Here is a 26,840-nt window from a genome sequence, read left to right as displayed (position 1 = left end):
TCTCTAACATCCACGAGCTCTGTGATGTCATCATGGAGTGGAAGAGGATTCCAGTGGCAACCTGTGAAGCTCTAGTGAACTCCATACTCAAATGAGTTAAAGCAGTGCTTGAAAATAAAGGTGGCCTAACACTTTAAGCACAATTTAGCCTTTTTCACTTAGGGGTGTACTCACTTTACTTGTCAGAAGCTTAGACATTAATGGCTGTGTGTTGAGTTATTTAGAGTGGACACCAAATTTACACTTTTATACAAACTGTACACTGACTACTTTACATTGTATCATAGTGTCATATCTTCAGTGTTGTCCCATGAAGAGATATAATAAAATATTTACAAAAATGTGAATGGTGTACTCACTTTTGTGATATAGTGTATATATTATACTTTTCTTAGATTATTCACTAAAGTCTATGTATTAGGGTATTTATCATAATATATCTTTATATTCCAGAGATTCTACCTGTTGGCTCCCACATTGTGACATTGTAAAATATTTTAGAAAATTGACTATTCATAGAAAATTGAGAGTGGACACATCTGGACACTTAGAAATATCTTCTGGATAATTCTTGAAAATATAATGATAGACACAACGGATAATTGCTCCTGTGAACAAAACCTTCAATGTTCTAATATTATACATTTATTGGATAATGCTATTTTCCAGAAAATAATTGCATGTCATATCCAGTAAATAATCATGCTGTAGAAATAATCTGGCATCTCTTAGAATAAGATTGCCAAAACAGATATCATAAAACATTAAAAAACATCATGGCTTACAATGTCAGTGCTTATGCCAGATGTTTATGTTCTGGATATGGGAACAGATACCCATTAGTTTTAATAGATACAGGAAAAATTTGTGGATTTTCCGCGCTGCTGTTGGGTGGTAATAAGATCCAGGATACACAGACTGTAAAGAATTCGGCTTTATTATTGACGCGTTTTGAAGTTGACATACTTCTTCCTCAGGATATAGATACGGGAAGCATCCAGGGAAAAGCAGTACAGATAGTATCCACATATAAAGGAACAACTGCCTACCTAGGACATGGCATTCATCATGCTACAACTGAAGATAGGAGGGGGGGTGGAGCAAGAGCCACCCAGGGATAAAGCAAAAACCAAAGTAAATTACAAAAAATGTTATTATTAAAATTGCACAGATAAACAGGTAGGGTGGGACAAAACACATACACGGACCTCACTGTGAATAGACAGCAGCGCACACCGTAGAATCACCATAATTGGTCAAATAATGTCATGGCACAAAATAAATCACCTATATAATCTACTTAGACTCCAAATGTGGGCACAAAAAACATATGCTATAGGGGTCACCCAGACACAGAGGTCCACCATCCATGTGGGTGGATAACAGCAAAAGTGCAAGATGAGGTTACCTGACTAGGCTGGGGACCCAGAGGCAGACAGGGCACCGGTGCTGCAAGCCCGGCACGTGTTTCAGCAAGAACGCCTTCCTCAAGGGGTATATCACCAAAATTAAAAGGCCAGTATATATAGGGACCTTGCACCTCTGTTTCTCGGTGATCCCTATGGCATATGGTTTTTGTGCCCACATTTGGAGTCTAAGTAGATGATATAGGTGATTTATTTTGTGTCATGCATTATTTGACCAATTATGGTGATTGTACGCTGTGTGCTGCTGTCTATTCACAGTGAGGTCAGTGTATGTGTTTTGTCCCACCCCACCTGTTAATCTGTGCAATTTTAATAATCAAGTTTTTTGTAATTTACTTTGTTTTTTGCTTCATCCCTGGGTGGCTCTGGCTAACCCCCCCCATCCTCCTACCCTCCTTTCCTCAGGATATAACCTCATGTGGTTATATCCTGAAGAAGAAGTGTGTCAACTTTGAAACGCATTGATAATAAAACCGCTTTCTTTACAGTCTGTGTTTCTTGGATCTTATTACCACCCAGCAACAGTGCGGAAAATACACAAATTTTTCATGTATCCATTAAACTGGTCGAGCAACCTGCGGATCTGCAGCAGCTGTATACCTTGTATACCTATGTCTTCAAACTGTTGTGTACACACAATCCTATCAGGTTATCAGACCCTTTTTAAAATTAACAAATTTTGAACCGGGTAAGACCCTATTGTACTTTTTTGCTCTCCAGCTCCTGTATCACTAGTTTTAATGTCATTGGGGCTTCCTTTTGATTTGTAAGAAAGGTCTGATTGTGATCTAGACATGAAGTAGCATTAATAGAGATTTGGCACCTCTGAGGTCACAGATTACGGATCATCTTAATGTTTCCCATTCTATTCCAAAATGAGAAACTAAGTCTCCTGCCTTCAATAACGACAATGAGAATAGTTTAATTGAACATAGAGAGGTAAAATAACCTTGTTATCATGTTGTTATATTTCAGCACACAGTATCATCGATCCCACTAATATTACAACAGATTGTGTAAAGAGTCAAGGAAAAGACTATCGAGGAACTGCGAGAACAACATACGATGGAATTGTGTGTCAGCGGTGGGACTCCCAGTTTCCACATCAGCATAATTTTACTCAAGAAAACCACAAATGCAAGTAAGGAAATTATTTTGACAACTAATATATATAACTAATGTATCTTAGCACTGCAGCTTTTCCCTATAACACCACTCCAAATCTACGAAAGAGTTGATATTGATTGGAAGTAGCCTGTGATACCAATAGGTTATTAAAGAGAATTTGATCGCTGATACATGATGCTCAATCCATGGGCAGCATGTATCGGGCACTGGCAGTATGATCTCAGTCATGTATGTTTGACACTGAAATGCTGCTGCACATGTAGGCAGAGAAATGCGAATCCAGGGGAGTGGGCGGGGAAGAGATGCTGGGGACTCGATTGTCCGACTAGTCTAGAGCGTGGCTTGGTCCACGGAGGCTATTAAAGTGTGTTTTTCTCTGAAACGCCACAGCATTTCAGAGTCAGAAATACCTGGCTGAGTTCTTACAGCCAGTACCTGCAGATTGGGCAATGTGTATCAGCGGTCAGGTTCACTTTAAACAAAAAATATTACTAAAGACTCACATACTGACGTGTAGAGTTTTATTTTTGTAAAATCCCCTCCTTTCCTGACATATAGAATACAACATCATTCTTTGTGGTACCAGAGCTGCTGTAGACCCTAAGCTATCCAATAAGAATGAACAGAGACTGCTTAGTGCACCTTAACATCTTTTTGCTGGAAACATTGGTTTCCAAGATTTCAGAAGTTGTAGTAAGGTTCTGTTTTAAAATGAAATTCAAACTTTTTTCCTTTAAAGGGAAATTTAATATTGTCAATGTATCCAAATATATTTCAATTTACTAATATAATAAATATTTGTGTAAACCACATGGTCTTCAAGATGTTTGAATAACCAACAATTATATAAGTCATCTTTGGACATTCATTGGTAAATACCATAAATGCAAGGATTTTTGGTGAAATAATCTTCCAATAATAATCAATCAATCAAGTAAGAGAAAAAAAAATGTATTTCCCATTAGAATTATTATCATAGTCTAATAGACTTCCCTCTGGTACCCAGTAAATTCTACATGTCCCTTGTTTGAAATTACCAAGTAACTTCATCTGCATTTACACTGTGTTCACTTAGAATACTTCAGTACATTGCTGAACATGGTTAAAAGTATTTATTTAGCTGGCAGCTTGTTTTGCATTGAGATATACGTGATAACCATCTCCTTGCACAGTGTAAACAAAATACTTATCTAAATTGAAGCCTAATCATCACAGAAATTGAAGTTCAAATAAAACTCTTAAAGTAATAATTTGAAATAATAATTCAAACTAGAGAGGAGATGTAATGGACTGGATGAATGATGTGTCACTCCAGATGTTACATAGTAACATAGTTTGTAAAGCCGAATAAAGACTTGCGTCCATCAAGTTCGACCTGTTAGTTCTGTAATTGCTAAAGTTGATCCAGAGGAGGGCAAAAACCCCAAATGATTTGGCCAATCTTCACCTGAGGAAAAATTCCCTCCCGACTCTGAAACCAGCAGTCAGAATAAATCCCTGTATCAACCTACTATTTTATTTTATTTTTAAGTATATGCTGAAATCTGCCTGGTATCTAGAAATGCATCCAGTCCCCGCTTGAACTGGTGTAGTGAATCTGACATTACCGTCTCCTCACTCAGTGAATTCCATATTCTCACTGCTCTTACCGTAAAGAACCCCTTCCTATGCTGGTGCTGAAACCTTTTCTCTTCCAGTCTTAGTGAGTGCCCTCTTGTTACCGTAATATCCCTCCTTTTGAACAAATCCCGGGCAAGATCTCTATACTGTCCCCTAACATATTTGTACACATTTATTATGTCCCCCCTCAACCTTCTCTTTTCCAGGCTGAATAGTCCTAGTTTTGCCAACCTCTCTGGGTATTGCAGTCCCTCCATTCCCTTTATTAATTTTGTTGCCCTCCTTTGTACCTTTTCAAGCTCATTTATATCCTTTCTATATATTGGGGCCCATAACTGAGCACAGTATTCCAAGTGTGGTCTGACCAGTGCTTTGTACAGTGGAAGAACAATGTTCTCCTCCTTTGCAGCTATACCTCTTCTGATACATCCCATTACCCTGTTTGCCCTTACAGCAGCCGCCTGACTTTGGGCACTCCAATTTAGTTTGCTATCAATCAAGATGCCCAAGTCCTTCTCCATCTCCGAATTCCCCAATGATTTCCCATTCAGTGAGTACTGGTGACTTCCATTTTCCCTTCCCATATGTATGACCTTACATTTCTCCTCGTTAAACCTCATTTGCCATTTAATGCTCCACCTACCCAGCTTATCCAAATCCCTCTGTAGGTCTGCACTGTCCTCTTTTGTATTAATTGTTATACATAACTTTGTGTCATCTGCAAATATTGATATTTTACTATTTATCCCATTGACTATGTCGTTAATAAAGATATTAAATAACATTGGGCCTAGTACAGACCCCTGTGGTACCCCACTAGTGACGCTTACCCAATCTGAGTATATTCCATTTATAACCACCCTCTGCCTTCTATCCTTTAGCCAGTTAGCTACCCACTTGCAGACATTTTCCCCCAGCCCCATCATTCTCATTTTGTATACCAACCTATTATGTGGCACGCTATCGAACGCTTTTGAGAAGTCGAGATACACGACATCCACTGGTTCCCCCTGATCTACTCGAGAGCTAACCTCCTCGTAGAAGTCAATCAGGTTTGTTTGGCAAGAGCGATTCCTCATGAATCCATGTTGGTTCGGGATTAAAAGATTATTAGCATCAAGATGCTCCGTAATTGCCTCTTTAATGAAGCTTTCAAAAATTTTGCCCACAACGGACGTCAGACTCACCGGCCGATAGTTTCCGGCGTCACTTTTCGCTCCCTTTTTGAATATTGGCACTACATTCGCCTGTCGCCAATCAAGTGGCACAGACCCAGTCTCAACAGAGTCCTTAAATATAAGATATAACGGTCTGTCTATCACATTACTTAGTTCCCTTAGTACCCGTGGGTGTATGCCATCAGGTCCTGGTGATTTGTTTATTTTAATGTTACTGAGGCGTTTCTGTACCCCAGCTTGGGTTAGATTAGTCATACTTAGTGGAGGATTAAGCTTGTCACTTCTCATTTCTCCTGTTAGTTTGATTTCCTTTGTGAAAGTTGTCGAAAAAAAATTATTTAATAGATTAGCTTTATCCTCATCTTTCTGTATGATTTTGCCTTCCTCACTTTTTATCGGTCCAATATTATCCGATTTAATCCTTTTACTATTTATATACGTAAAGAACAGTTTGGGATTTGATCTACTTTCCCTAGCAATACGTTTCTCTGTTTCCTGCTTCGCTATTTTTATTTGTTTTTTACAGGTTCTCGTTTTTTCCTTGTAACACATTAGTGCCTCCTTACTGTTTTCCTGTTTTAATCTCTTGAATGCCTCTTTTTTGCTATTTAACGCCCCTTTTACGTTCTTGTTCAACCATATTGGTTTCCTCTTATTTCTGGCCTTTTTATTCCCATACGGTATATATCTCTCGCACTGAGTATTCAGAATTCTTTTGAAGGTTTCCCATTTACTATTCGTATTCCTTTGATTAAGAACTTTGTCCCAGTCAATAAGTTGAAGGCTTTCTTTCAGCTGATCAAACTTCGCCCTCCTAAAGTTTAATGTTTTTGTTGTTCCCTTATTGATAACCCTACTGAAGGGCATTTTGAAGTCGATAATATTATGGTCGCTATTACCTAGGTGCCCCCCTATCTGTACCTCAGTTATTCTATCAGGCCTATTAGTCAATATTAAGTCCAACACGGCCTTCCCTCTCGTTGGTTCCTGCACTAGTTGGGAGAGATAATTATCCTTAATATTTGTCAAGAACCTTTTTCCTTTCTGAGATCTACAGGTTTCTGTTTCCCAGTCAGTATCCGGGTAGTTGAAATCCCCCATTACAATCACTTCATTATGTTTTGCTACTTTGTCTATTTGTCCTAATAGCAGATTCTCATTCTCCTCTGTTATATTGGGTGGCTTATAGCAGACCCCCAGTAATATTTTATTATTATTTTTTGCCCCCTCTACCTCTACCCACATGGACTCGACCCCCTCTTCTCCCTCTCCTATATCTTCCCTTAGTCTGGGTTTTAGACATGACTTTACATATAAGCAGACTCCTCCGCCTTTCCCCTGTTTCCGGTCCCTTCTAAATAAACTATAATCTAATAAATTTACCGCCCAGTCGTAGCTATCGTCTAGCCAAGTCTCTGTTATACCTACGATGTCATACCTCTCCTCCGATATAAGCGCCTGCAGCTCATCCGCCTTATTGGTCAGGCTTCTTGCGTTGGTCAGCATGCAAGATAAAACTTTGGGGTTATTTAGCATCCTATTCTTCTCTAACGATCTAACTGTACTATCCCCACCCCCCTCTCCACCCTCATTATATTCACTTCTCCCCTTCCCCCTTGCTTGCCTCACATCCCACCTATATCCTTGGTTTCCCCCCCCGTCTCTAGTTTAAAAACTCCTCCAACCTATTAGCCATCTTCTTCCCCAGCACCGCTGCACCCTCCCCATTGAGGTGCAGCCCGTCCCTACGGTAGAGCCTGTAGCCGACCGCGAAGTCGGCCCAGTTCTCCATGAACCCAAACCCTTCTGCCTTGCACCAACTCTTTAGCCACTTATTCACCTCCCTAACTTCCCGTTGGCGCTCCTGTGTGGCTCGCGGGATTGGTAGTATTTCTGAGAAAACTACCTTGGAGGTCCTTGCCCTAAGCTTCCTACCTAGGTCCCTGAAATCATTTTTAAGGACCCTCCATCTACCACTCACTTTGTCATTGGTGCCGATGTGGACCATGACCGCTGGGTCTTCGCCAGCCCCACCCAGTAACCTGTCAACCCGATCCGCGATGTGCCGGACTCGAGCGCCAGGGAGGCAGCACACCGTTCGGCGATCCCGGTCTTTGTGACAGATTGCCCTGTCTGTCCCCCTAATAATAGAATGTTCTTAATATTCACATTCAAAAGAAAGGTCTATTGGATGCTCATTACAGAAAATAGCTGTAAAGAACTCTATGCACTTATAGATACATCTTTTAAATGAAATATGCCATAAGAAAAATGATCTGTTGCTTAAATCAGATTTTTGTGTTAAATGTGTTTAAAAAAAATCCATATCACAATCTTTATGAAAAAAAATTAGGACTCTTACAATTTTTATACTTACATTTTTAGACTTTAACTTCCTAATGTTTTTAAAAATTCCCATGTATTTTAGCAGCAGTGGACAAAATCAAACCCAATCTTTTGTACTTAAGTATCTAATGTGCAAAGGTTTTTCTGAAGGGAGAAAAAGCAGAGCCAGGTGTGATATTGCCTTTTGTGAATGGTGGATCCTGCATTATCATCTTTATATAGAATCGTTACCTGTCATTGTAATCCTGTGGTTGATAAGCGGTTAGCACAGTTGCTTTGCAGCACTGGGGTCCTGAGTTCAAATCCCACCAAGGACTGCAAGGAGTTTGAATGTTTTCCCTGTATTTATGGGAATTTCCTCCCACAGTCCAAAAACATACTGATAGGGAATTCAGATTGTGAGTCCTAATGGGGATAGTGATGTAATGTGCTGTGGAAATTAATGGTGCCATATCGGTGAGTAAAATAAATATATATGTGTTCATCATTTTATGAAACAATTTATATGGTTAAGAATCACCTTGCGGTTGTGATATTTTATAATGTTCAGCTACTGTGTTTGCTATTAGTTTATTTGCTTGTTCGGCCTAGCGGCAAGGACATTATTGGGAGCAGGGACAGGTGCTAGCTAAGGACAGAGCCCGGGATTAAAACTTGGAATAACGTGCCAAATGACCCTCTAGTTGAAGATTGGGCTTCCAGAGACTGCCAGGCTTTCATGTTCTCTGGCTTAACATACATAGCATTCATTTATGTATTAAATAGAAAAATATAAATAGTGGCAAAAATGTATGATATATTTTAAAGATATGTCTTTTATGACATTCTAGGGAACATTATAATAGTAAAAGTTGTAAAATTAAATTAAAATAAAGTTTTCTCAGTATATTCTACAGATATAACTTATCCTATGTGAAGTGTATAAAAGTGGCAGTGGGGCTCAAGATAACAAAAGATTGATATGCACTGGGTAATGACTGTAGACAAATAAGGCTGAATACTCATTAGTATAACTCCCAATCAGACCGGATTTGGTCGAACTGTCCCGGAGAGGACTGGGTAATGTCTCGACTTTCACTCACTCTGTGTGATGTCTTTCTAACTGTCCTCACTGCTCTGAAGTTCCAAGCAAAGTTCACGTGATTTCATGAAAACTCCTGTTTATTTTAGGCTTTTACAGTGTAGGAATAGGAGCTCAGAGCGCACAGCTCATTCCACATAGAGATAGAAAAAGGCCTAACCTAATTGGGGCGTACTTCAGCAGGGCTGATGTACCAAAATGAAAATGGGAGTAGTAGTCTTAGTCTGTGAATAATAATCCAAAGATTCAACTGATATAGAGGGAAGTACTTTAGCAGTATAGTCACTCACTGTGACTGTGAATTGATTGATCTGTGCTATACTACAGTAATGACACCTTAAAAACTGCTTTTTAATATTCTTCACACACTGCAAACAAAGAGGGAAGTATTTTTTAAAAGCCAAAAGAAAATTCTCCATAATCCAGGAATTTAAACATAACTATCTACCTCACAAAGAGTGCATGTTTTAAAAAAAATAATGTTTTTTTGCACATTTCATTGTTGTACTAGTCTAATATAAGACTAATAAACACCACCAAATACCTCTGCTGGTCATCACTGGTTACCATCCGATTTCCTCTTACCGGGTTGGACATTAATAAAGATGTATTTACATTACAGAACCCAAAACAGTTTATTACACACCTAGGAGACCTCAGAGTGCTACACACATAATTTTGGGTCAATTAAAGGCTTTTCAGTATTGTGATAAATAAAATTTGTGGGGGAAATTAAGAGAAGTTTGCTAATTCGAACTTCAAACAATTCACTCAACTATATTCAAGACTGCTGAGTGTTTAATATAAGAGCTTCCCACATTTCACACTTCAAAAATAAGAACACTCAGTTTCAAATACCAGTAAAAGGAATAAAGATTTAAATAAATACAGTACATTGCCCATACTGTTCATTCATTTATATGTGTCAGTACATTTTTCATTATCTTTACTTTTTTCACAGGATACATTTACTGGGTATTTTATTCTTTATGCGGTATATGGTGATGATTACATTTTTGTGGACTTTGTGGTTTCAAAGTGTTAACTTCTCATTATTTTTGTCCGGTAAATTAATATAATGTAATTATTTGAATACAGAAATATGAAATTGAGTCCTTTGAGTATAATAAAGCCATGATGTTATTATTAGTGTGCTTAAAATTCTGATGCTTAATGAGTATTGGCTGTGGAAGATATATTGCACAACATTGAGCAATATTGTATGTGAAGCCAAAACCACAGATTAAACACATAACATATAGTACTTTTATTGGTGGAAATGTAAAACAGAGAGGCCCAGTGATGTTCAGGTTTGTTGTCTGTGTGGAAGAGTAGAGATGACTGAATAAATATGAGTCGAATTGAATTCTACTCCAATTTTACAAAAATTAGCATTTACCCTAATGCGGATTTTTTGTAATTCACCTCTGTGAGGATGCAACAAAATGAACGCTACTTGCCGCCATTTTTCTGAATCATAAAGGACCATCAAAATGTTAAAAAGTTTTAAAAATCCGTATATTCACCTTCAACTCACCTCTTTGGTCCCTCTGCTCCTCACTGTCATACTTTCAATCCCCGTCATATCTTTTGATCCCAGTGCAGAAATCCCTGACCCTCTTACGCTGAGTCAGGACTTCAGGCTCTGATGAGGTTCGCGACAATACTGTGCATGTCCATGCAAAGTCATAACATTATGATGTCTCAATGTGATTTTAGGCTCGCATGCGTAGAACGGTCCCAGGCCTCAGCAGAGCTAGAGGTGTCGGCTAAGCTTGAAAGGCCAGGGGTTTCAATGTGATTGGCAGGGATCAGAGGATGTAATGGAGATAATTGGTCTGCGCTTGGATATAGCAGGAGGTGCTAGTGCAGTGTGGTATCTATCAGAAGATCATAGATGAAGTATTCACTACACTCTTAGATTAGTTAAACTGCAGGTTTTTATTGTGAAATCAGTACATTAAAATGTGAAAATGTGAGGGGTATCAACAGGGCCGGCTCCAGGTTTTTCTGGGCCCCGGGCGAAAGAGTCTCAGTGGGCCCCTTTAACACATACCACGATTCATGATGCAGAGATACAGCGGAGAAATATATATATATAGTACAATGCAAAGATTTCAATTCATGAGTGATATCTATTGTAAATTCCACAATAGCTCAGAAACCGGTGAATCGCTCTACACAGAATAGTGGCCCCCATATAAGGCTCCATACGGAATACTGGTCCCCATATAACGCCCATACGGAATACTGGCCCCAATATAACGCTTCATACGGAATACTGGCCCCCATATAAGGCCCCATACGGAATACTTGCCCCCATATAAGGCCCCATACGGAATACTGGCCCCCATATAAGGCCCCATACGGAATACTGGCCCCCATATAAGGCCCCATACGGAATACTGGCCCCCATATAAGGCCCCATACGGAATACTGGCCCCCATATAAGGCCCCATACGGAATACTGGCCCCCATATAAGGCCCCATACGGAATACTGGCCCCCATATAAGACCCCCATACGGAATACTGGCCCCCATATAAGACCCCATACGGAATACTGGCCCCCATATAAGACCCCATACGGAATACTGGCCCCCATATAAGACCCCATACGGAATACTGGCCCCCATATAAGGCCCCATACGGAATACTGACCCCCATATAAGGCTCCATGCGGAATACTGACCCCCATATAAGGCTCCATGCGGAATACTGGCCCCCATATAAGGCTCCATACGGAATACTGACCCCCATATAAGGCTCCATACGGAATACTGGCCCCCATATAAGGCCCCATATGGAATACTGACCCCCATATAAGGCTCCATATGGAATACTGGCCCCCATATAAGGCTCCATACGGAATACTGGCCCCCATATAAGGCTCCATACGGAATACTGGCCCCCATATAAGGCTCCAAACGGAATACTGGCCCCCATATGGAATACTGGCCCCCATATAAGGCTCCATACGGAATACTGGCTTCCATATAAGGCTCCATACGGAATACTGGCCCCCATATAAGGCTCCATACAGAATACTGGCCCCCATATAAGGCTCCATACAGAATACTGGCTCCCATATAACGCTCCATACAGGATACTGGCCCCCATATAACGCTCCATACAGGATACCGGTCCCCATATAATGCTGCATGCAGGCTGTTACCCCCCACATAATGCCCCATACAGGCTGTCCCCCCCTTATAATGCTCCATGCAGGCTGTTACCCCCCACATAATGCCCCATACAGGCCCCTCCCTTTTAATGCTCCATGCAGGCTGTTACCCCCCACATAATGCCCCATACAGGCTGCCCCCCCCTTATAATGCTCCATGCAGGCTGTTACCCCCCACATAATGCCCCATACAGGCCCCCCCTTTTAATGCTCCATGCAGGCTGTTACCCCCCACATAATGCCCCATACAGGCTGCCCCCCCCCTTATAATGCTCCATGCAGGCTGTTCCCCCCCCACATAATGCCCCATACAGGCCCCCCCCTTTTAATGCTCCATGCAGGCTGTTACCCCCCACATAATGCCCCATACAGGCTGCCCCCCCTCTTTATAATGCCCCATGCAGGCTGTCACCCCTCCTCTTTATAATGCTCCATGCAGGCTGTCACCCCTCCTCTTTATACTGCCCCATGCAGGCTGTCACCCCTCCTCTTTATAATGCCCCATGCAGGATGTCCCCCCCTCTCTTTATAATGCCCCGTGCAGGCTGTTCCCCACCTTATAATGCCCCATGCAGGCTGTTCCCCACCTTATAATGCCCCATGCAGGCTGTCACCCCTCCTCTTTATACTGCCCCATGCAGGCTGTCACCCCTCCTCTTTATAATGCCCCATGCAGGCTGTCACCCCTCCTCTTTATACTGCCCCATGCAGGCTGTCACCCCTCCTCTTTATAATGCCCCATGCAGGATGTCCCCCCCTCTCTTTATAATGCCCCGTGCAGGCTGTTCCCCACCTTATAATGCCCCATGCAGGCTTGTCCCCACCTTATAATGCCCCATGCAGGCTGTCACCCCTCCTCATTATAATGCCCCAAGCAGGAATCCCCCCCTCTTTATAATGCCCCATGCAGGCTGTTCCCCACCTTATAATGCCCCTTGCAGGCTGTCACCCCTCCCCTCTTTATAATGCCCCATGCAGGATGCCCCCCCTCTCTTTATAATGCCCCGTGCAGGCTGTTCCCCACCTTATAATGCCCCATGCAGGCTGGTCCCCACCTTATAATGCCCCATGCAGGCTGTCACCCCTCCTCTTTATAATGCCCCATGCAGGCTGTCACCCCTCCTCTTTATACTGCCCCATGCAGGCTGTCACCCCTCCTCTTTATAATGCCCCATGCAGGATGTCCCCCCCTCTCTTTATAATGCCCCGTGCAGGCTGTTCCCCACCTTATAATGCCCCATGCAGGCTGTTCCCCACCTTATAATGCCCCATGCAGGCTGTCACCCCTCCTCTTTATAATGCCCCATGCAGGCTGTCACCCCTCCTCTTTATAATGCCCCATGCAGGATGTCCCCCCCTCTCTTTATAATGCCCCGTGCAGGCTGTTCCCCACCTTATAATGCCCCATGCAGGCTTGTCCCCACCTTATAATGCCCCATGCAGGCTGTCACCCCTCCTCATTATAATGCCCCAAGCAGTAATCCCCCCCTCTTTATAATGCCCCATGCAGGCTGTTCCCCACCTTATAATGCCCCTTGCAGGCTGTCACCCCTCCCCTCTTTATAATGCCCCATGCAGGATGCCCCCCCTCTCTTTATAATGCCCCATGCAGGCTGGTCCCCACCTTATAATGCCCCATGCAGGCTGTCACCCCTCCTCATTATAATGCCCCAAGCAGGAATCCCCCCCTCTTTATAATGCCCCATGCAGGCTGTTCCCCACCTTACAATGCCCCATACAGGATGCCCCCCCTCCCCTCTTTATAATGCCCCATGCCTCCATACATTAAAAAAAAAAAAAAATCAAATACTCACCTCCCTTCTCCTCACCTGCTACCTGCTGCCCGCTGCCTGCTGCCTGCTGCCCGCCGCTCGCTGCTCGCTGCTCGGCTCCGAACTCCAGCGTTGTCGGCGTCTTCCCGCTCAGCGCTCCCTGTGACGGCTCAGGGGAGGGCGCGGTGTAAAGACGTCACCGCGCCCTCTGACCTGAGACGTCACAGGGAGCGCAGAGCAGGAAGACAGCTGATCTGCGGAGGCACGGGGAGAGGTAAGTATCGGGCTGCCGGGGCCCTGAGCAAGCGGCTGAGAAGGGCGGGCGCTGACACCGCTCTCCTCCGCCCATAGCCCAGCTGGGTGCGCGACCGCCAGTGGGCCCCTCTGCCTGCTCAGGGCCCCGGCATTTGCCCGGGTGCACCGGGTGCTGACGCCGGCCCTGGGTATCAAGACGTAGAGCAACAAATCTAAGATGTTTCGACCCGTTCTGGGTCATTATCGTATGGTTACTATGAGAAAAGGAAAAAGGGGGAAAAAACATAAGTGCTATACAAAAATATATACAGTGGACAATAGTACAAAAAAGTTATCCACACAAACTTGTGTGGGTTTATCAAAGATACACAGAGAAATATATTACAAAAAAAACACAGTAAATGATAATTGCCAGAAGATGTTGTAGAGGATTAATACTGGAAGAGTATTTTTTTTTAAGTTATTGTACTCATTTATATAGCGCCATTAATTTCACAGCGCTTTACAGACATTATTGGCACTGTCCCCATTGGGGCTCACAATCTAGATTCCCTGTCTGTATCTCTTTGGATTGTAGGAGGAAACTGGAGAACCTGGAGGAAACCCACACAAACACAGGGAGAACATACAAACTCCTTGTAGATGTTGTTCTTGGTGGGATTTGGACCCAGGGACCCAGCGCTGCAAGGCTGCAGTGCTAACCACTGAGCCACTGTGCTGTCCACATCATGTAAAAAATAAAATAGAAAACATCTTTACATTTGTACATAGAACATACAGGTAACAATATCAACAGCATTAATACAATAATTCAAATCACGTGTACACAGAGGGATTAACTGTATAAGCACATTGGCCATGTTAATTGGTCATGCCCATTTCGTGCTAGAGTACAAGTTGCCCAGTTAGCTAAAATAATGGAGATAAATGGAGCTCGTATCACTAAAGACTCAGTGAAACTAGAGCCCTAGTAAAATTGTGAAAATAGAAAAGCAAAAGATATTGAGAGCAGTAGAGCAAATGGAAGGTAAATAATACGAAGGCTAAAGACATTAAGGTCATACCTGTGTCCAGCAGAAGATGACATAAAATGTGCTGCTGATGCACAAGATGAGCAAATGTCATGGAGGCTATAATAAATAATAGAGTAGGAAATAGCTTCCAGAGGTGAAGACTAGAAAACCCGCAGGTGTATCAGTCGCTCATCATGTGATAGGCAATCGCGTCATTTTGGGGCATGTATATTGATCATGTGGCCGTGTCCTTAATGGGTGTAACCCTCATGATTTGTCACTATGACAGCAGCATTTAAATAATTAACAGCTATGGCCACAATTCATCTTTTATCTTTTGATTTACTGTTTTTCTATTCTTTTTATCTAAAGGGAGTACAACCTGTATTTATGCTATCCCATATATTTATTTTACTTACATATATTGTATTGCACCATTAATTCCGCAGGGCATTACAGACATCATAATCACTTTCCCCATTGGGGCTCACAATCTACATTTCCTATCAGTATGTCTTTGGAGTGTGGGAGGAAACCTGAGAACACGGAGAAAACCCACACAAACACGGGGAGAACATACAAACTCCTTGCAGATGTTGTCCTTGGTGGGATTTTGAAAATAGGACCCCAGTGTTGAAAAGCAACAGTGCTAACCACTGAGCCACCATGCTGCCCTATTAGAAGACAGCATAAAGCCGTGGCTTAGTCCCTGATTGTAGTGATTTATAACTTTTTTGTTGCTCTTTTTATGATATCCCTGATTATCTGTGGCAGGGCTGGAGGCCTCTCATTATATGCGCATGCTGCCAAGTCCTTGATAATCATCTGCTGCCCCTGATTGACAGAGAATAGGGAGAAAAGAGAGAAAGCTGTCAGTCAATGGTGGGAAGGCTGAAACTGGCATATGAGGTCTCCGACTTTGCAGCAGATAACTGCAAGAAAAGAAAGATCTGCAATCATTGTCACTTTCACTCTACCTCAGATATGGCAGCATAAACCTAGTAGTCACCTAATTCAATTAGAATCATAGAGAAATTGCACAGTCATATTTTGCAGACATTACTAGGCAGTGTACACAAAACATTTTTACACAAATTTTAGTTTACACAAAATAATAATAAATGGATTTTGATAACTTGAAAGTTTGAAAGAGAAAATATATTTCAGATTCTAAATGAGAAAAGACTGTGTATAAAATTTCTGGAAAATGATTGTTTATTAGCAAGCAGGAAATCTAGCTGTGGCGAGCAATGTCAGTCACACTGGCTGCTGCCAAGGGAAGAAAGAACATGGCATGTATCAAAAGGGGCACAGATACACAAGAGGAGAACATAAGTCTATCACCTTACAAATCACATCTGCTGTTTCTTGATCTCCGGTAAATGTGTGGACAATATAGCTGGCAATATTACAATATTTGGCATTCTGGCCGGTGGTGATCACTGTGACTTACATTGTGGTACAGCTCTGTGGCTGGCATTGTGGTGGTCAGTGTGACTGGCATTGTTATGGTCAGTGTGGGTGGTAATGTGGTGAAGCACTGTTGGCATTGTGGTGGAGCACAGTGGCTGGTTTTCAATGGGGCATGGTGGTACTACATATCATATCACCTGAATATTATATAATATGATATGCATCTTTTCTCATTTTGCATGCTTCTGATTACAGATATGTGTTTGTCTTGTAGTCTGAAAACTATAGTAAGTTATTTACTACTAATATATGATATCCAGACATTATGATATTTAGAGTTTTTTCTTATTACAACAATTTTCTGTTTTCTAGAAGAAAACAGTCTATACTTTTTTTTAGTTTTAGATGTAATTTTAATTAATTATTAACAATGTAATTTGTAGTTTGTAGATGATGGCCTTGATTTATCAAACGAATTTCACAAAGATTCTGGCATAAATTGCTTTGAAAAATTGCCAAATTTTTGTGCAAACCCTTTTTGGATTTTGGCATTTTCTCTGTCTCCCAACTCTGGGCGGGATAGTGGCATGAAGCCACAAATTGCCTAATTCATGACAAGCAATGACGTTCCTCATGCCAGAAATCTTACTTAAATCAGGGACAGTAGTAAGATTTGTGGCGAGGCACATGCCACTCATCAGAGGCTCCTGATTCATTAAGAGCGTTCACCTGTTAATGAATCAGGGGTGATTGACTCCAATACGTCCCCTCATCAAGACTGATTAGAAAATCTTCGGTCTTGATAAAATGAGGCCAATATGTTTAAGTAATAGCACAAACCACATTTTAAGCTGTATAGATAAAAGATTAATTACAAACATTGATTTAAATTGTAGCGGGTATTTGTATATGCATATATCTCACCAGGTCGAGTCTCTCCATGGAGAAATGTACATGCAGTTTGTTTTATAAAAAAAAACTTTCAGAATTGTGATATGGAAATTTTACAATATGATTTGAAAATCATCCCTGAGAAGTAAGAGAGCAGAGAGCAACCGACCACTGACTGATGTAATTCTGGAAGTAACGATGCAAGATGATCCATGTCTCTACTGATCGTTCTGGTCTTTGCCAAAAACGTTCACATAACTTTTAGCTAGTTTATACTGCTGACTCAACTCTAATATCCAAATGAATAGAATAGTAAAAATGAACCTACATTTATATTTTAATATCATCATCAAGAATGATCGATCTAGGTAGATATGTTTTTTTTGCTGTGTACCATGTACTGATGATTGATGGAACTACTAGTATGTTTGGCATGGTAGTCATATCATGGAAATTACACTGCTTTGTGAGTCTAGGAAACAATCAACTTAAACGTCCGCCAGAAGCAGAACAATTTGAAACATATTTCTCACATTTTATTGTCCTTATTTTTGTGCCAAAATATAACTCATTGATTAAAAAGAATTTTACTCGTGCATAAAATTTTTGCCCCAGTGGAGTTCATAGTCTAATTTCCTACCCCTAAAAAACTTACAGATGCTTGTTCATTTTAATGAGCGCCAAACTATCATGTTAGTTCATAACATGCTTGGACGGAACTCTGGAAAAAATGGAAAGCCAGTAGAAAATGTGAAAACTATTTATCTACAATCAAATAATTAATTTCAGGAAGATCACTACAACCACACAAAAATATACAATTGCTTCAGGATCTTAACAAGGTTAATGTAATTTTTTTTTACCAGAGATTTTAAGCATGTGGCCTTATTGTTGCTGCTAGGCATGTAAGTGTTTGGTATCTGCAAACTGTGAAGAAGAAAAAAGGAGTCATACCTGGAAAATGAGTCATGTGCTACACAAGTCACATCAAAGCAAAACTACTCTGTAAATATGTTATATGAGTACACCCTGTATGGGATATGTATGCCCATGGGGGAACGAGAGCAGTCTTGTTTCAGTGCACAATATACAAAATTGTATGAAAAAAATTAAAATTTAGAAAACTGGTCATTGCTGGGCTTAAAAAGGTAGCACATAAGATAATGAGTTTTCTTCAGCGTTCAGTTCATAGTTCATATAAAAAGAGTGAGAGAGGAAGCAGCTGAATGAACAGGACCTATTGATGAAGTGTAGTTGGATTTATATATTGAACATTAAGGGTATAAATGAGGAGCTAGATAATGCAAACTTAGAGCAGAAATAGCTTGTTCTTAATTTATTAGCAGCATTTATTTTGTTACCATACATATCTGTCACATAGAGAATGATATATTGCTTTGTATGTATAGATAGTGGACTGTTGCGTTGCTTGGAGCAAGCTACACGCTTCCATGGGAAAGGCTCTGCTAAAAACTACATATCACTTTATCTTACCTGTACAATAATTAAGTGTTATTAAATCCACAAGAGTTTAATGTGTGTTAACAAAGATTTGTGAGATATCTTTCAAAAATCAATCATAGTGGTAGCACTTGATATCTTTAATGAAACACACATTTCATAAAGAGAGAGTCTTAAACCCCACCCATCATGGCAGCTAAAACCTAAGGAATGTTCCCTTTCATTAAATCTTCATCCTCGGGCATGTTTTGGTATAAAATAAATCCAAATGATGCTGTGCGCACGATCCCCGGTTCCACAGATGAGTCTCCGCCACTGCTACCAGTGTTTGGCATTCTCACCGGTACTATTAATATTTGGCATTGTCACCGGTACTATCGATATTTGGCATTCTCAGCGAGGCATATCAGTATTGTGGCACTGATCAGTGAGATCAGGATTTCTAAGCGGGACATTCTGACTACATTGGCAGCTGCTCACTGATTGGCTGCTGCACTGTCTATGTGACATTTGCTTGAGCCAGTGGCAGAAACCAGGAGCAGTGGCAGAGATTCAGCGGTGGACCAAGGGGCAGTGAGTACAGTGCTTTGTATTTTTATACCAAACTGCACCTGGTGATGAAGATTAACTAAAAAGGGACAACCCTGTTTAGTTTTGGATGACTTTAACCCCTTCCTGACCTAGTATACACTGGTACATCTCATGTCAAGTGCAGGTATACACAGCAGCTGAACCCACTCCTGGGCAGGTGCCAGCTGTTTTATACTGCCAGTATTTGCCTCTAACAGTAGTGACTAAAGTTAGAGCTAATCCTTGTAATTTAACAATTTAAATGTTGTTGGTAATCTCTCACAATGGCTTTTAAATGACCCAGTTGTTTTTGCAAATGTTCCACCTCCAATCATCCCCACGCAACAAGGTTACCAGAAGTCGATCTGAATTTTTATTTCCATTTTTTTTATGCAATCTTTTTTAATGGTTGTAGGCTCTCTATGAATTGTTGTTACCACTCTGTTAATTGCCCAAAATATTTAAAGTGATTTATAGGTTCTGGCATACTAGCATAGCTACGTTTTTTAATCACCAAATCTCTTATCAGATCGTTATTTTATAGAAAATTATTAATTTTATGGCTTTGCTTTAGTAGATATTTTGCAGAGATTACTTTACCCACATCCATTATTAATTTGAGTCTTTGAAGCAAGATGATGGTTTTTAATCTTCACCATGTAGATTATTCTTCTTAATTTGTATTAAAAATGTTCTTGCAGAGGTATTAAAATAAAGTATAGATAGTATAAACGGCTTATGTAATGAAATAATGAAATTAAACCTGTGCAATTTATGTGAGTGATACTGTTAGATCAATACAGTATTTTTACCTAGAAAGTAAACACAAATTACTATATAGTAACAAACTAAGCTTAGTCAACAATAATAAATGCCAATCTAAGTACTGAAGTAAGTACATGTCTGAATTTAGCTTGCAAGATATCTTTGAAACAGTAACTGGTGTAAGTGACTGTTGAAAGGTCAAGATTGCAGGACCACTGCTATACTGGTTATAGATGAGCAGAGCAATCTGCGGAAGATCAAGTTAGAGTCAAATTTCCTGAAATTCTTGGTTCCATGTGAATTTGAGCATTTTCAGATCTGAACTTGTTGTTTGCTAAAAAAAACAAAAACTTGCCCGGCACCCGAATCTGATGGACCCAATGCAAAATTTGGACCTGGGCCCCCTACATGTTCGTTAGATGTATGGGCCCTTGTGGTGTTACAGATCCTGTGAATACATACGTGTTCGCCCTCTCATGTAGCAATGTCCCCCATCCTGTAATAATGTCCTCTATCCTGTCCCTTTTTCTGTAATAACGCCCCTCATCCTGGCCCCTTCCTGTAATAATGTCATCCATCCTGACCCCTTCCTGTAATAATGTCACACATTCTGGGCCCTTTCCAGGTATAATGTACTCCAACATGGACCTTTTCCTGGTGTAATGTTCCCCATCCTTGACCCCTTCCAGTAATAATGTTTTATCCTGGGCCCCGTCAAGGTATAATGTCTCCCTTTCTTGGTATAATGTCCTCCATCCTAGGCCCTTTCCTTGTAAAATGTATCTTTTTCCTGCTATAATGTCCCGCATCCTGGGCCCCTTCCAGTAATATATGTCCTCCATCCTTCAAAAAGAGCCTGAAGACCCACCTCTTCCGACAAGCCTACAACCTGCAGTAACCACCACTCCACAAATAATGCTGCACGACCAGCTCTACCCTCACCTACTGTATCCTCACCCTTCCCTTGTAGACTGTGAGCCCTCGCGGGCAGGGTCCTCGCTCCTCCTGTACCAGTCGCCGTCACATTGTATTCAAGATTATTGTAATTGTTCTTGTATGTATACCCCTTCTTCACATGTAAAGTGCCATGGAATAAATGGCGCTATAATAATAAATAATAATAATAATCCTGGTATAAATGCCCCCCAATTTGGGCCTCTGTTGTGCAGTTTTACCCCAACAAATATAAAAAAATAATAATTCTACTCACTTTCTCTCGCTCCCACGACATGGGGCATCCTCTTCCATAGCCAGCACAGAAGCCAGAAAATTGAGACAGTTCACTGGTTGTACTCATCATGAGATGTTTCTTGTGTGGCACCTTGGTAATGAGACTCCTTTTTATAGGCAAACAGTTGAACCTGCTGATATTTTTCACTAAGTGGGAGGATTGCTTTATATTTACTGATAGATTTCAGCTGGTGTTATGTCTTTCCATGGTTCTTTGCACCTCTCTTTTATCATATGTTCAATACTTTTTGCCTGTGTGATTTCTCATTATTTCACTTAACTTAATTTATGGACATCTATGGTTTGATTTCTTTGACTGTGTGGGTTGGATCCATTGTTACCCATATCTGGTGAAAATTTCATGGAAATAGCACTTTTAGAAATATATTTAATTAGAAAATTGGTGATATGTTCAATACTTATTTAACTTGCTGTAGCTGCTAGAGCTGGCACCTCCCCCCTCCAGTACGGGCTCTGACGCGGTCACACTTTCTGCAGCAGCGATCATTACGCATTTACTCAGCACTATTTCCCACAGCACTGAAGCATCGGATAGAAGGCCAACATCATTTTGCATAGCCGTGAAGGCTTCCCCATAAAACCCTGCAGTTATGACATCTTATGGATTATCATATCTTGTACGGTGGTGGTCAGTACCTGGGCCATCACAGATCAGCGGCTCCCAGTAGAGAAGAGTTAGTACTGCAGAGTCGTTTTTCAACTCCAGCATCACAGGGTCCTCTTTCTTTTCCCTGTAAAGTGGAAGCTCTTGTGGTCAGTGGGGTATTTTCTCTCTCCTCCATGTGTATTTTCTGAGAAATCACAAGCTTTGCATTATTGAGATTTGTGCAAATACAACCCCTGGCAAAAATTATGGAATCACCGGGCTCAGAGGATGTTCATTCAGTTGTTTAATGTTGTTGAAAAAAAGCAGATCACAGACATGGCACAAGACTAAAGTAATTTCAGATGGCAACTTTAGGGCTTTAAGAAACACTAAAAGAAATCAAGATAAAAAATGTGGTACTCAGTAAGGGTAATTTTTTTCAGACCAAGCAGAGGGAAAAAAATATGGAATCACTCAATTCTGAGAAAAAAATTATGGAATCATGAAAAACAAACACACAAAAGAGCACTCCAATACATCACTAGTATTTTGTTTCACCACCTCTGGCTTTAATAACAGCTTGCAGTCTCTGAGGCATGGACTTAATGGGTGACAAACAGTACTCTTCATCAATCTGGCTCCAACTTTCTCTGATTGCTGTTGCCTGATCAGCTTTGCAGGTTGGAGCCTTGTCATGGACCATTTTCTTCAACTTCCACCAAAGATTTTCAATTGGATTGAGATCCAGACTATTTGCAGGCCATGACATTGACCTTATGTGTCTTCTTTCAAGGAATGTTTTCACAGTTTTTGCTCTATGGCAAGATGCATTATCACCTTGAAAAATTATGTCATCATCCCCAAACATCCTTTCAATTGATGGGATAATAAAACTGTCCAAAATATCAATGTAAACTTGGGCATTTATTGAAGATGTAATGACAGACATCTCCCCAATGCCTTTACCTGACATGCAGCCCCATATCATCAATGACTGTGGAAATTTGCATGTTCTCTTCATGCAGTCATCCTTATAAATCTCATTGGAACGGCACCAAACAAAAGTTCCAGCATCATCACCTTGCCCAATGCAGATTCGCGATTCATCACTGAATATGACTTTCATCCAGTCATCCACAGTCGACAATTGCTTTTCCTTAGCCCATTGTAACCTTGTTTTTTTCTGTTTAGGTGTTAATGATGGCTTATGCTTAGGTTTTCTGTATTTAAATCCCATTTCCTTTAGGCGGTTTCTTACAGTTCGGTCACAGACATTGACACCAGTTTCCTCCCATTCGTTCCTTATTTGTTTTGTTGTGCTTTTCCTGTTTTGGAGACATATTGCTTTAAGTTTCCGGTCTTGATGCTTTGATGTCTTCCTTGGTCTACCAGTATGTTTGCCTTTACCAACCTTCTCATGTTGTTTGTATTTGGTCCAGATTTTAGACACAGCTGACTGTGAACAACCAACATCTTTTGCAACATTGCATGATGATTAACCTTCTTTTAAGAGTTTGATAATCCTCTCCTTTGTTTCAATTGACATCTCTCATGTTGGAGCCATGATTTATGTCAGTCCACTTAGTGCAACAGCTCTCCTTTTTAGATGCAGACTAACGAGAAGATCTAATTTGATGCAGGTGTTAGTTTTGGAAATGAAAATTTACAGGGTGATTCCATATTTTTTTCCTCAGAATTGAGGGATTCCATAATTTTTTCCCTCTGCTTGGTCTGAAAAAAATTACCCTTACTGAGTACCACATTTTTTACCTTGATTTCTTTTAGTGTTTCTTAAAGCCCTAAAGTTGCCATTTGAAATTACTTTAGTTTTGTGCAATGTCTGTGATCTGCTTTTTTTCAACAACATTAAACAACTGAAGGAACATCCTCCGAGCCCGATGATTCCATAATTTTTGTCAGGGGTTGTATATTCGCCAAAAAACGAATTTTGGGGGAAAATCCGGCGAAGTCAGTGAATTTTAATTTCAAAAGATCTGCTCATCTCAAATACTGGTAGCTATTTTCATTGGAAAGTAAATGCCACATAAATGTAATATTACTAAGTAATAATTTATTAGGATAATTAAAGTTTCTCAAGACAATCTAAAGTGCCAAAATAATGGTCATGCTGGATTTTTGCTTCTTTGTTCCACTTTAGTTGGGCTTAGTTTACTTTTTTATAAGAGAGTTTTGTTTAACAGGCAAACATTAGTGCTGATAATGAACATAAAGTAGACAGATGTGGCCTCATAAGCTCATTTTGAATATATCCTTTATGTAAAAATAAAATATATTTATTTACTGATATAATCATATCTTACTCAGGTAAATAATATAATGATGTACTTTAAACCCTTATTCTAGGGATTTGAGTGAAAATTACTGCCGAAATCCAGATGGCTCAGAATACCCATGGTGTTTCACAACAGATCCAAATGTTCGTATAGGTCACTGTTCGCAAATCCCAAAATGTGAAGCTTCTAGTCATCAAGGTAACTTAATGCTTTTTTATTATGATTCTGTGTATGTTATTTAAAATGGAAAAGCTTTATTATTTCACTTAAGGAGAGTCTGTTACATCTAGAAATGGTATTTACCTGGAGATAATGGGTTAATTTGCAGGTAAATAGGGTAAAATCATGTTATTATTATTATTATATTTTATTATTATAGCGCCATTTATTCCATGGCGTTTTACATGTGAAAAAGGGGGTATACATAGCAAAAAACACTTAAAATAATCTTAACAGAACGAGTCAGCGACTGGTACAGGAGGAGAGAGGACCCTGCCCGCGAGGGCTCACAGTCTGCAAGGGATGGGTGAGGATACAGTAAGTGAGTGTAGACCTGGTCGTGCAGCAATGTGGTGGAGCGGTGGTTACTGCAGGTTGTAGGCTTGTCGGAACAGGTGGGTCTTCAGGTTTCTTTTGAAGGTTTCCACAGTAGGTGAGAGTCTGATATGTTGAGGTAGAGAGTTCCATAGTAGGGGAGATGCACGGGAGAAATCTTGTATGCGATTGTGGGAAGAGGAGATAAGAGGGGAGTAGAGAAGGAGATCTTGTGAGGATCAGAGGTTGCGTGCAGGTACGTCACAGAGGCGGATTCTTTACTGTATGATCAGTGAGACTATGGAACTCTCTGCCGCATGGTGATTTACTACTAAAATTTAAGAAGGGTATGAATGCCTTTCTTGAAAAGTATAATATTACAAGTTATATATACTAGATTCCTTGATAGGGCATTGATCCAGGGAACTAGTCTGATTGCCTTATGGAATCGGGAAGGATTTTTTTTCCCCAATGTGGAGCTTAGTGTTTGCCACATGTTTTTTTTTTGCCTTCCTTTGGATCAACATGTTAGGCTATGGATTGAACTAGATGGACTTAGTCTTCCTTCAACCTGAAAAACTATGTTACTATGTACTGTGAGACTAGGTCACAGGTGTATGGGGGAGACAGGTTGTGGATGGCTTTGTATGCCGGGGTTAGGGTTTTGAACTGGAGTCTCTGGGCAATGGGGAGCCAGTGAAGGGATTGACAGAGGTGAGAGGCCGGGGAATAGTGGGGGGACAGGTGGATTAGTCAGGCAGAAGAGTTTAGGGTAGACTAGAGGGGGGCAAGAGTGTTAGAAGGGAGGCCACAGAGCAGGAGATTGCAGTAGTCGAGGCGGGAGATGATGAGGGCATGCACAAGTGTTTTTGCAGAGTCTTGGCTGAGGAATGTGCGGATTCAGGAGATATTTTTGAGTTGGAGTCGGCAGGAAGTGGAAACGGCTTGGATATGTGGTTTGAAGGAGAGATTAGAGTCCAGGGTTACCCCGAGGCAGCGAGCTTGTAGGACTGGGGAGAGCTGGCAGCTGTTTTCTTTGAATGATAGGTCAGATGGGGGTGATTGAGTGAGGTGGGGGAAAGATGATGAATTCAGTTTTTTCCATGTTAAGTTTTAGAAATCTATCAGGGAAGAAGGATGAAATAGCGGACAGACATTGTGGGATTCTGGTTAGTAAGGAGTTGATATCGGGTCCAGAGAGGTAGATCTGTGTGTCATCAGCAAAGAGGTGGTATTGAAAGCCATGAGACTCTATGAGCTGTCCCAGGCCAAAAGTGTAGATGGAGAAGAGCAGGGGTCCTAGGACTGAGCTTTGGGGCACGCCGACAGATAGGGCGTGAGAGGAGGAGGTGGTATGTGAGTGGGAGACGCTTAATGTCCCGGTCTGTTAGGTATGAGAAGATCCAAGAGAGGGCCAAGTCTGTGATGCCAGGAGTAGTGTTGAGCCACCCCCGTAGTGTTCGAGTTCGGTTCGGTTCGTCGAACACCCGTGTGTTCGCCGAACTGTTCGTCGAACTGTTCGTCGAACACCTTCGAACACCGTTAAAACCAATGGCAGGCAAACAAAAACACATAGAAACACATAGAAAACACCTTCAAAGGTGTCCAAAAGCTGACAAACTGCTCAGAAGACATAACTAACACATGGAAAAGTGACAAGTACATATAGTCATGCGAAAATAAAAGAGGTGGAGGAGTAAAAGGAGGGGGAGACACAGATATAGGCATGTCATGCCCTTCTAAAATCCAAAAAGTGAGAAGCCGACACGGCCAGTCCGCTCCTGCCCGTGCCAGAGCCGCGGTGAACCCTGACGGCCAGCCCCCCTCTCCCAATACTGGTGCCTGTCCGCTGGTGGGTCGAGCGAGCCCCCCTGTGGTGGAGGCAGCTCTAAGCTTTTTAATTTAAATTGTCTCTCTAATTTGAATGAATACACTTTAAATCCATTTACAAGGATCTATTGGAGGGCAAGTCTCATGCCAGCAGCCGCGGTAATTCCAGCTCCAGTAGCGTCCACTAAAGCTGCTGCAGTTAAAAAGCTTTTATAAGGATCGAGCTCGGCTGTCCACCGCAAG

At 41.1% G+C, this 26,840-nt stretch overlaps 1 protein-coding gene across 3 annotated transcripts in view; it reads left to right on the top strand.

Moving 5' to 3' along the window:
* Positions 1-26,840, top strand: part of HGF (hepatocyte growth factor) — a 258,626-nt gene that overhangs the window by 133,459 nt on the left and 98,327 nt on the right. For all 3 annotated transcript variants that reach the window (XM_073652311.1, XM_073652310.1, XM_073652313.1), the window contains exons 8-9: positions 2,403-2,568; positions 24,304-24,431. In XM_073652311.1, coding sequence (XP_073508412.1) covers positions 2,403-2,568; positions 24,304-24,431 — 294 coding nt within the window. The remainder of the gene's footprint in view (positions 1-2,402; positions 2,569-24,303; positions 24,432-26,840) is intronic.

This window comes from Phyllobates terribilis, unplaced genomic scaffold, assembly GCF_046119375.1.
Source record: "Phyllobates terribilis strain yellow unplaced genomic scaffold, ASM4611937v1 Scaffold_11__3_contigs__length_659146591, whole genome shotgun sequence".
Classification (NCBI taxonomy): Eukaryota; Metazoa; Chordata; class Amphibia; order Anura; family Dendrobatidae; genus Phyllobates; species Phyllobates terribilis.
This window is presented reverse-complemented; position numbering and strand designations above follow the sequence as displayed.